Source organism: Clavelina lepadiformis, chromosome 2, assembly GCF_947623445.1.
Source record: "Clavelina lepadiformis chromosome 2, kaClaLepa1.1, whole genome shotgun sequence".
Lineage (NCBI taxonomy): Eukaryota > Metazoa > Chordata > Ascidiacea > Aplousobranchia > Clavelinidae > Clavelina > Clavelina lepadiformis.
In genome coordinates, this window is record NC_135241.1 from 7,898,182 (window position 1) to 7,910,242 (window position 12,061).

The 12,061-nt window shown below is 32.6% G+C and overlaps 1 protein-coding gene across 1 annotated transcript in view; it reads left to right on the forward strand.

Moving 5' to 3' along the window:
• The first annotated feature begins 103 nt into the window (after positions 1–103).
• Positions 104–12,061, forward strand: part of LOC143445374 (polycystin-1-like) — a 42,954-nt gene continuing 30,996 nt past the window's right edge. The window contains exons 1-24 of the mRNA XM_076944430.1: positions 104–260; positions 374–513; positions 1,406–1,477; positions 1,570–1,641; positions 1,807–1,878; positions 1,986–2,155; positions 2,331–2,470; positions 2,738–2,863; positions 2,940–3,017; positions 3,301–3,467; positions 3,762–3,922; positions 4,073–4,262; positions 4,736–4,880; positions 5,006–5,090; positions 5,195–5,310; positions 5,403–5,547; positions 5,634–5,755; positions 5,836–5,967; positions 6,153–6,286; positions 6,382–6,541; positions 7,125–7,389; positions 7,501–7,628; positions 7,767–7,889; positions 8,003–8,134. Of these exons, the coding sequence (XP_076800545.1) occupies positions 189–260; positions 374–513; positions 1,406–1,477; positions 1,570–1,641; positions 1,807–1,878; positions 1,986–2,155; positions 2,331–2,470; positions 2,738–2,863; positions 2,940–3,017; positions 3,301–3,467; positions 3,762–3,922; positions 4,073–4,262; positions 4,736–4,880; positions 5,006–5,090; positions 5,195–5,310; positions 5,403–5,547; positions 5,634–5,755; positions 5,836–5,967; positions 6,153–6,286; positions 6,382–6,541; positions 7,125–7,389; positions 7,501–7,628; positions 7,767–7,889; positions 8,003–8,134 (3,147 nt within the window). The 5' untranslated portion in view covers positions 104–188. The remainder of the gene's footprint in view (positions 261–373; positions 514–1,405; positions 1,478–1,569; positions 1,642–1,806; positions 1,879–1,985; positions 2,156–2,330; positions 2,471–2,737; positions 2,864–2,939; positions 3,018–3,300; positions 3,468–3,761; positions 3,923–4,072; positions 4,263–4,735; positions 4,881–5,005; positions 5,091–5,194; positions 5,311–5,402; positions 5,548–5,633; positions 5,756–5,835; positions 5,968–6,152; positions 6,287–6,381; positions 6,542–7,124; positions 7,390–7,500; positions 7,629–7,766; positions 7,890–8,002; positions 8,135–12,061) is intronic.

Here is a 12,061-nt window from a genome sequence, read left to right on the forward strand (position 1 = left end):
GTAATTTAAAATATAATCTAAATGGATTGACATTTTAGGTTGGAAAGGGCCTGTTGTACAGACAGTATATAGTAGCTACTACAAACTGATTATATATATGAGTAACTTGATTGATTGATTACAGTTGAGATCAATTAGTGATTACATGTGAAGTTTGAAATTGTTGTTGATGATTACTGGAATGGAAAATGCAGATTACACATATCTTTAAATGGATTTTGTTTATTTTGATTCTTTTTGGATGGTTATCTTTCAGCCAGGTATAAAAATTGAAATTAAACTGTTTTGGTAAAGAATCTGTGAAATATACTTTTTGATTTATAGTTCTTTAGTTTGTTTTGATATAACGACAATTGTCCATATATGTCTTCAGGCAATATGTTCTCCATGTCCGTCTTCTTGCAGCTGTAATCATCTTCCGAGTTCAAGTTTTATTTGTGAGGTGAATTGCACTGGAGCAGGTCTTCTTACAATTCCTGAACCAACAACACTGCCGTTGAATGTTTCATATTTGTAAGTAACATTTTATTAAACGATTGCTTAGTAGTGTAAAAAATAGAACGTCCGACTTATACTTATACTCAAATACATTATTTGACTCGGGTTTCATACCGTTACTTAGCCTACTACAATAGCCTGGTGATGCCCTTGGTCAGGTCATTAACGATGTTTGGTTAGGTTCAGTGATTGTGAAGAATAGTGCTAATTTTGGACAAGACCATAAAAAAATAATTAACTGTATCACTACTTGACATTTGATTCGATAGCATTTTGCTAATTTTCTTTTACTACGATCTGTTTGTTGTGAAAGCAAACACAAGCTATAAGCAAATGTTGTGTGAGTAGACACAAATTTTAATGCTAATACTGGTATATACCTAAGTACTATAATTAAAAATTAATGTTGTAGGCAAAATCTTTGTGGTTAATTAGTTAAAAATTTGCACTGCTTCATTTGTTTATTTATCTAAATGCATAACTTTTTAAGGCTATGTATGTATTTGTGCAATCATTAAAATATTTTGCTGTATGAACGTATGGTGTATATGGTTTTTAGTTATTATGGTTAGTGCACAAGTGTACAGTATATGAAGATTGTATTCTATTTATACCAAATATAATGTTTTTACAAAGAGAATTTTGCTTGATACTATAGTACTGTGTGTAGTTGGTACAAATGTAGTTGATATAAATCAGGTATATTTAAAATGTAGATATACAGGTATTTAAGCTTTATGCTTATAGTATGTATATGATAGCAGAAAATTAATGTTGCTCTTTATCTATCTACACAGGTAGATAAAGAGCAACATCATTCAGTTAACATATATTGATTTTTTTGTGATGTAATGGTATATAATTATTTTTGCACAAGACATTGAAAGCAAAGTTTTTCTGTGTTTAGATATTTGAATGCCAACAATATCACAAAAGTTCCATCATCTTCGTTTGCTGGTTTGGAGCAGCTATATTATGTGTGAGATATTAGACTGCTAGTTGTATATTTTATTGGTAAGATGTAGCCTATAGATAGATTGATTAATTGGAAAAAACATTTGTGCTTTTCAGAAACTTGGCAAAAAATAAAATAGATTTGGTTGAGCAAGGTGCATTTTCTAACTTGTCAATGTTGTCAGAGTTGTAAGTTGACCCTGTAACTATTGTTTGTTCTAGTGTATGTGAATGAACAGTTTTTAGAGAAGCATTTAATCAAACATATACTTGAAAACGTTTAGACATTTACATCATTATTTTATGAGATATTTTTAGTGTTATTTGTAGATAATATTGTTGTTTTTGCTTCAGAGATCTTCATGGGAATTTGTTGAGTGTACTTCCAGGTGATATATTCCTTGGTACAGTGCCACTTGCAAAAATGTAAGCTTTAACTATTAAATCTAAGTTTTTCATGTGATTTTATCATCATGCATAGAGTAAGGTAAACAAAGCAGAAACTCAAAATACTGACAAAAATTTTTTTGCAGACACCTCTCTGGTAACAAATGGAATTGTAACTGTAGTACAGCACAATTTCGAAATTGGGTAATTAGCAACCTTCCAGTTGTACAAGATGAGGCAAGGGCCTTATGTGCTGAACCAATCTACTTGCATGGATTATCTTTAGGCAATTCAACTTTTTATGAAGATATGTGCCGTAAGTTTTGTTTTATCTTTATTCCTATTTATTTATAATGATGTTGTAATAATTAAATTAGTTTGCTACTAGTTTTAAAATATAATAGAAACTTTTGTGGTTCTTTACGACTTAATAATAATAGTATTTTTTAGTATTTGTAAACATTTCATGTATTATAATTTTGAATCTGTAGCTGAAGGGTATATATCATGTGAAGAGGAGAGCAATTTATTTCTACTTTGGGAATTGCCAGACACAAATACAACTCTTATAAAATCCATTGATTGTACTTCATTGTGTTTCCACAGTGGCTTTAACTATGCTTTCTCCAATGTACGCAATAGAGATTTGTTTTATTAAGTACCTCAGTTCAAGTCGTTTTATTTCAAAAGAACCACTTATAATGTAAAGATTAATTCAACACTGTAATGGTATTCATGTGCACTCTGTAGTCTCCGTAACAGCTTTGTGATCACTCAACTGTAAAAGTATTTCTTAAGGTTACAGTCCTGTTGAGTGTTTGAAGTAAATAATATTTGAAGTGACTATCTTCTAATTATTGCCAAATTAGCATCTAAGTTATTATCAATTTCCTTTAAGGGTTCATCTTGCATATGTGCTCGGAAGGGCAGCAATCAAAACACAACTGCTTTGAACTACAATGAAATGAATTTATGCAGTCAAGTGTGCACATCGCCTCAACCAGAATATGCTTGCAATAGAAAGGTTTTTCTCTTAAATTTGTGTAAGGCTGAATTTTAAACATGGTGTTTTGTCTGCAATATGATCTTACTTTATTTAGGTTTTGCAAAATTCTGTGTCTCGTGCATCTCTTGGCCTGGTTTTTAGTGGATTGGGACCATATTTGCTTACTGAAGAGGTGTATGCTTGAGCAGTACATTGAATAAATTTACTCTTCACACTTTTTTACAACTAACACAGCTCTGTTTGCATTATTATACTGACTTGATTTTTTTGCTACAATATAATATTATTTGCTTCAATTTTTTACTGTCAGTTATTTATTAAATGTTTTGTAAATACATATTCACTTTCTTGTGCTTGGTACAAATTACTTAAACCTTTTCTGAATTGTGTAATTGTTCACATCTCAAGTTTCATACACATTGTTGTAAGGTGCTAATTGGCTAATGTTTTAACAGGTTGTGATCACAGTAACTGATAGCAGTGGTATTGTGGAAAACTACATGTGGCAATTTAATGACACAGAAGACGTATATGTTTCTGTGGCTAGACATAAATATGGAGTGTCGGGCCAGTATTGGGTTACAGTTACAGCTCAAAGTGGCAAAGGACTCGAAACATACAGGTATGATATTATGTTTTTGTGTACCTCTATTGTAAAGCTAAATTTAATTTACTTCATTTATATAGTAAAAGATAACAAAAATGTAAGTAAGTTTACAATAATGCAAGCAAAGTCAACATGCTTACAAGTTAATTTTGTTATTTTCACTAACTTTTTTATAGAATTAAACGCCTTAACATCGTTTGTAAATGATACATATTTCAGCAGTGAACTGAGCACGCTAGTTTTACCTACATATACAGACAATAAGCTGTTCTAACACTTTGTTATTTTATTCAACATGTAAATATACAGTTTACTAATAACTGTGGAAGAACCTATTGCTGGTGTTAAACTCCAATGTCCAACAGAGATTGGGTCTGGAGAAACCCTCAACCTCAAAATATCTGTTGATCAAGGAACAAATGCATTGGTGTCATGGACAGCCTTAAATAAACTGAATGTTTCCACACCTGGTACTGGTACATTTATTATTAACTCTTAACTCTTTACAAATATAAATTTCTGGTTTCTTAACATTTACACTTTTAATGGGTTTATTAGCTTATATATTTATTTAAAATTTAATGATGTTAATCAACTCATGCTTAGTTAAACTAATTTAGATGAATCATTTTGCCCTTCCACAACAAGTTATTTAGCTGCATCAAAGAGCTGTTATGAAGTTTTTCATAGTTCATTGCATAACTGGTACAGTGCAAGGCAATCATGTCAGCAGAAAGGTGGTGATTTAGCAGTGATAGATTCTGAAACTGTGCATGAATTTCTGAAATCTCACATGGCTGACAACATCAGGTTTGCTTTCAGCTTTTCTTGAGTAAAAAAAAATCAATGTTTATGTTGTGTTTGTGTATTGTTCAGCAATACGCAGAACATATCTAATCAGATGTAGGATTTTCAGATATGATATATTTTGTTTCCCTTTGTGTTATGTATGCACCACACATTATATCGCCTTATCGACAGACGTTATCACAAGCATATCCATCAACTAGGTGTGGGTGGGTGTGTTTTTACGCTTGGATAAATGACTTGCTATCATTATTCTCAGAAAATACATCTACATTTAGGCTTGGTTAGACTTTGGCATATTTGTTAAATATGTTTTGTCTTCTGGCTTAACATCTGGGCTGTGCAAAAGATTGGCTTTACATTAATTTATTACCCAGTTTTTGTAAACAATGTGCTTTCTTAATATTCAAAGCTTGTTTTTTAACTTAATGTATTTTTTGTTCTACTGTCCATAACTGCATTTCATTTTTTTTCAGCTATTGGATTGGTGTAAGTGATCAAGGCATTCAAAACAATTTCTATTATGTTGATGGTCGAGCTGTGCTTGATTACTATTTTAAAGCCTTAAGTAATCATTCAGAAATTGATATAGATGCCCTCGCACAATCAGCTTCTTCCCAGGTGAAAATGGCCTGACAATGAAGTTGATAATATTACAGTTGTAGTTTAATCCATATTTTTGATTGGTACTTTTAACTGGAATACAGAGTTATTCCATGTTTGGTTCTATTTTCTGTTACTTCTAGAGTTGTGCAAGAGAAATATTTGGACTTTGGATTCCCACAAATTGCAGCAATGAATATGGTTATATTTGCCAATATAAATCACAGGGTAAGAAGCAAAAGTGTGTAAGAGTGATAAAAATGTGACCATTTTTGCAAATATATAAATGTTATGTGTAAATGAATTTATCTTTGATTGCTTTTTTTTCGCAGAAACTGTGGTTGACCCTTCCCATTATGTTGCTGGATATACGATATTTGAAAGTGCTTTTCCGGAAGTACATAATGCTCAATTAGTTAATAGCAGTTCTGCCTCTGGTGCAGAAAAAGTAGGTCACACTTTCATAGACTTATTTTGTTATGCATGCTAAAAGTAAATTTTCATGCATTGTAGCAGTACTGTTCCAAATTTTTTCCCCAGAATTATGTATTGCTGTTTCCTGGTTTATGGCTTGCGAGTGAAGGAAAACTAAGCTCTTGGGAGATTGTTACACACATTGCATCTGAAATTAAACTGCAAGTTTACAGACCTCAATGTCCTGAATCACAGCATCTATGGTTTCCTGGTATGCTTTGCAGACATTAATATCTCTTTACAAAATTATATTGTTGATTTGAATTCAAATTATCTTTAAATATCACTCTAACATAGGTTGTGGTGATCTTGAAACTCCATTTACAGTGTGTGATGATACAATTTGTAATGTACCAGAAACAAGCTGCCCTGCTGGGCAACGATATTGTCAGTTAAGCAAGACAGGATCAAAATGCCAAGTGTGTAATATTACACTAGAAATTGAACAATTGTAACAGCACCACTTTTACACTTTAATGCTCCCAACATTACTTACTAGAGTCAATTACTCCCATGCAGCTTGTATGATGATGATGATTCTAATATACCTTTGCATCATGCTGGTGCAATCCCATCATATTTATTAGTTGCTGATTATTTGGTTAACATCCCACAAGCAGGATTGCATCAGGTAGATATAAGATATGAGGTAGACCTTAATTACAATTATCATTTTTTAATGTTTCTTTATAATGTTTTGTTAAATTTTATCAAGTTTTTGTTCATTATTATTAATTTGTGAAACAGCGTTCTGAAGGCACTATTAACATTAGCAGATAAACTTTTTTCCTCTCTAACAAATGCTACAATATGCAGGTATTTCTTGATGATTTGCGTGAAGTTAAAGAAAACGATGTTATTGGCATTGCATTTTCAAAAGAATTCTTCAATGTTGGTGAAAGCCTGCTTTCTGATATTCCATTAAAATGCAAAAACAGCAATCTCAGCAAGTATGTGACATATTTTAAGTACTTTAAATGCTTGTTGTTATTTTATTTTTCTCGAACATTGTGTTTGTAAAATGTGTTTTGTTTTGTTTTTCTAGCTGGAGACAAAGTGCCATGTTATTTAATTTAACAAATTCCAGCCAGGAACGTTTAAGTGCTGGAGATAGTTATTCTTGGGTTGATTTCATTTGGTGTGATATCAGACTTCACTATTCAAAACCATCTGAAAGCGTGTCGTCGTCGTCTTTTCTAAACCAGGTTGCTTAGTGAAGCAGAAAATGTTTTCTTTTGGCTGTTTTCACAGTAAAATATCATTGTTTGATTTGCCTATTCAATAACCATATCTCACATTGATAAGTTGAGCAAATGTTACACCTAAAAGGAATTATTTGCTTTTGCCTACAGTATTTAATATGTAGTATAACTGTCCCAGCTTTATGGTTTTGTTTGTATTCTGTTATTTTATGTATCATCAACAGGTACTAGTACTGATATTCGTTGTTAAGAATACATATATTGTTTGACAAATTAAATTGATACAAACCTACTAAACAGCATATACTGTTAATGACAAATTACCTATGCAGTATGCATATTTAGTATCAATATCAATTAAGAAGATTATTGTGAAAAAGATAATTGCAAAATGTTGTGGAAATATAAGTGTCAGGTATATAACATCGTATGGAGAGCCATCTGTCCAAATTCTGTTGTGTTAGTGTGTTATCTAAGTATACAGTCATTGTGTTATTTTAGGCCGGTCCGGTTAAATATTTAAATTTAAGTAAAACAAGTCAAACATCAAGTAACATATAGTTTGGTTTTGAAATTGTTTATGAAGCTTCAACCGGGCACTCAGATCCTAACTGCCACTTTGTCAAATGGAATGATGAAGTCAAGTGCAACAGCTCAATGCACTGTTACCATCAAAGATGAGGTACAGAATATCTCATTTCTTTATCCCACAAGCTCCCTGAAGGTTGATGGTATTTCTGCAATTTATGTTGAGAAAAATGAATTTGTGAATTTCACTATCCAAGTACTTGGCGGTGGCAATGAGACTTCTTCAAACTGGACTCTTACCAATACTGGAACTACCGAAACAAGTATTCATAGTGTTTGTAACTTGAATAATATTTCTTACATTCATAACTTATTCATATGTCAGTTAATTAATTAAATCTCAATGTTATTGCAATTAATGATGCTATTTGCAGCAAAAGCGCTATCTACTGATGCTGAATGCTCTGCTGCTACCAGTTATAGTGAGACCTTGGATTCTGATTGTTCCAAAGTTTCATATTCAAACTTAAGGTTTTCAGATATTGGAAATACAACCATTGATGTAAGAAATGGCTTAGAAATAGTGTGTTCGTTCAACAAGATGTGCTTTAAGTTGCAGTTTTTGTTTATGATAATTAGTACTATGCATGCAATTAGTAATTGCTTATAGTTGTTGCTTTTATTTTTGTGAAAAATTTAGATTAGTGCAAAAAATGTCATAAGTAGCCGATCAATACAGCTAAAAGTAATCACAGAAGAAGCTATCACTGGCGCACAGATCAATCCTCCAAATGTCACACGTATTCTAGCTGGTATATCACAGGTATGACAAACACCATCATTATCATAATATGTTCATAAGTTTTGTTGCATGTAACTTTTTGAAAAATATTTTGCAGTTTTGCAAATGATTGTGTAACATTTGTGTTTGTATAGGTATTTGCTTCGTCGTATGAAACCGGCTCAAATGTCACAACAGAATGGGTTGTTGATGACCTCTTGCAATTTAAATTTGTTCAATCAACATATAAGGTTCTTTTTCGCAAACCATCTTCATATCGGCTTACGGTAAAATTGATGTAAAAATAAAAAAATTTTTAAATCCTGAATAGTTTAAAATACGTAATGACGAAACTAGAATTAATCAGAATATAAAACCAAACAGTTGTGGCTGGATTGCTGGGTGATAAGTGCAAAATCAGAATAAATTAACAATTTTGATGAAATTTAGGTGTTATAATAAGTTTAAACCAATTCTTATCATATTCATATAATATTTTTATATATATTTATATTATATTTATCCTTAACCATTAAAGTGAGGGGAAAGTCTGAAAACAAGTTAGCCTTAAATCCAAGAGTAGTTGCCAGTAAACATACTGGCAAACATTTTTATTGATATGTAGTGGGTAAGCAGTTATTGCCAATATTGTATCGCAAATTTGGCCTCTTTTTATGACGAGGAAGGCAGTCACTATGATGTCACATTGGTCACAATGTGGAATTAAATCATCTTTTAGTATTAATTTATAATATTAGGCCATCTCTTGGTATATCTGAAGAAGCAAGCGTATGCTTGCGAAAGCTCATGTAAAAGAATCAAAAATAAGTTAACCTCACAATGCAAACTTATATCTTGTATTAGATATGGTAGTAGTAGTAGGCTAGCTAATAATGTTTGTTATGGTTAATGTTTAAATGAAATTGTTATTATATTCATGAAATTGTTGACCAATGAAACTGTTAGTTTATTCTTGTTATTTTATTTGATTTCCTTCTTTTCTAACTGGCACACCACCTGGTGGGAAACAGCATGCTTAACTTTAATTTCCATTAATTACTATCATTTAATTTAATTACTATTCCCTTTAAGTTTGTGTCGTACCGGTGTCATTCGGATTACCGTACGAGGTCATTCGATTGTACTAGCCGTCGTGTGTGCACGCTCTGTGTGAGCCAATATTCAATCGCATCAATCTATTACACATGTATTGGACGGAATACGCCTCCATAGGTAGGGGATTAGTAGCAGGTATCATATGATTTTCAGCATAGGAATGTCACAAATGACAACACATGAACTGGTAAAGCATTCTTGTTTTTACCGCAGTTACTGGTATACTAGACTAGGCTGGAGCCAACAGCTAAAACTGCCCTGTGCTGTAGTTTAACATCTACATTAACCAGTACAAATATCCCAACAGGGAGCTAGTTTTGGCCTATTTAACACAAAATTTTCTGGTTATGCACTTAAGTATACTTTTATTATTTATTCATACTTGATCCAAATATCTGAGTCATCCCTATTGTTTCTGTTATTATGACCTAATAAGAACGCCATCTTTGTCATAATTAACCAATAAAATTTTGGCTTCTTAAGGCAATAACTGTTTAATCACTACATATTAACACAAATCATTTCTCCAGTATATTTACCGACAACTACTCTTTGGTTCACTAGAAAGGCCGGTTTCTTAGGTATGTATACCTACAACAACTGTAGTGTCCTATTCGACACCAATATTTTAATAGCTAATTTTTCTGAAGTATCATGTAATTGTAAACCAACCAAACATTTCTTCAAGAGAAAATTATATCAATACCAACAAGTTGTGATAATGTTTCGTGGACGTAGACTACATTGGTAAAGCCATAAAAATGTATGATATGAGCTAAACAAAAAGTTGTTATGAATTGCAATTTGTACAAGTAACATATACAGCTCTACTTCTCTCTTTCACACATATTCCAAAGTTTGGTTTGATACACATCTCACATATGGTTACAGTAGCATTCGTGCATTGCTAGCCATGAGACTTCTTTTGTTTATTAGTATGTGATACTGTAGGTAATTTTCAGAAAATGGTTTTTGTGTTGTTTGAGTTGGATTTCGAGCTTAAGTGTACTGTGATATTAGTTCTTCAACTAGCTGCAATATGAATTATATTTGACTTATTACATTGCCGGTTGATTTTTTTGTAAATTATCCAACTATTTAGTGCTGCCACATCCAAAATATTAGCCCACACGCTAATGTCATGTAGAATACAACCTAACCTTCTGGTCAACAACGTCAACAGCAACCTTTTTTTGTCATAAAACAAAACAACATCCAGTTTCTTCTTTTCTCCATCTGAAACGGAATAAGATGCATGTATGGTTGATTAAAGGTATACAGATTTCTTCTCCTTGCATCCACTTTTTCTTCGTCGTAGAGTTTTCTGCGGTATTTTCCACATTTTACATGAACAGTATGTACTTTAGGAAAATGTTTACTGTTGACGTGAACAGTTTCCAATTTGATGTTTCCAGTTGATGTTTCTTGCTTTTGAAATTTTGTTGCAACTTCAAGTGAAGTAAAGTTGTTGTCTTTGATGAAACGGTATTGTTTTTGTGAATTGGTTCAGTGGTTTTCATCACCACGCTCTTTACTAGAGAACGACCTTCCCTGGTTTGTTTTTCTTGAGTTCTCAAGTATGGTTTGATATCCATTACGTATTTCGATTCTACTTCATCTAGCGTCCAAAACTTCATGTCAAACTTATCTGGTTTGTTTGGCGTATATGCAATGAAAGGGCAATGACACTTCATGGGTAAAAGCTGTTCATCAATAGTTAGACTGAAGCTTGGTGTGTTGGTTTTTCTACAATTTTTTGCAAACTGTTCAAAATTTTAATCACTCTACTTCCTTTCTAAGTGAATCTTGGCAGACTTTCTTTGAAAATGGTTGAGCAGTAGGTCTTACTCCAAAAGAAGTCAGCACTGTGTCATTTGCTATATAAACCCCAACCGTATTCTAAACCAAAATTTTCTTCCAGCATTTCATAAGATTTAGTGAGAAAATTGCATTTATATATATAAACCTGCATTTGTTTGCCTTCCCTATATTCCAATAGAATTTGAAGAATAAATTGCACCAGCTTGAGATGTTACTGTAGGAGTGAAATAAGAATTGTTTTCACTTCCAATATCCATATCATTCCTGGAATCTACCAGTGTATCCAAAACCTTATAAGCCATTTACAGCTTCTGCCTTATTGGCAATTTATGATATCTTATTGAAGGCCAGCAAAATTATGACAACACTGCTTTTGCTACAACTAACTTTTAGTTATAGGTTAATAAAAAAGTAGTCAGTAATCCAAGCTTTACTTTCTATTCATCCATTGTTATGTCGATTATTGTGACTGAAGAATTAGATTGGTCAAACCTGAAAAAAATTTGAATTGTTCGTTTTCGACACCATTGTTGTTTTGGGTATAACAACACGAAAACTAAACGAGATAAAAAAATTTTGCAAACTAAATACAACTTGGTATAATGTGTCAAAACACATTATTTGTTAAGGAATCTCAGTAGTTTATTTTAGGAACAAATTAGTAAAATCGGTATTTGAAATATTGCTCGTGTTGTCTTCGACACCACAGCCTTTTTAGTGTTAACACAGACCAGCTTCTTTTTGGACTTGCCCTTTACTTTAAACTATAACTTTCTATGAACCTATCATATTTGTGTTAACAGTTGTAGACGGTGGTAAGTGTAATCAGTTTTAATTGAAGTGCTGTTTTCAATTCAAATGCAAATCATTTTTATTTTATTGTAAAACAAAGGTGACTGGGTTTTGTCACAAATACGAGGTCTGTTCAAAAAGTATCCGACCTTTTGGCATAAAGCTCACAGCACAATGAATTTCACAAATCTTATTTGACCTCCATCAGAATAATCCCGTTGGAGATCCACACACTTTTCCCAGTGCTTCTTCCATTTCTGGAAACATCCCTTGAATTGCTCCTCCGGAATGCTCCATAGCTCTTCCGTCGATTTTTCTATAATGTCTTCTCGTGACTGAAATCGTGTCCCTTTTAGAGTGGTTTTAAACTTGGAGGAAAGCCAGAAATCACATGGTGCCAAGTCTGGAGAGTAAGGAGCCTGACGAACGAGTGGCATGCCGTTTTTGGCCAGAAAAGATTGGATCACATGGGCAGAATAAGCGGG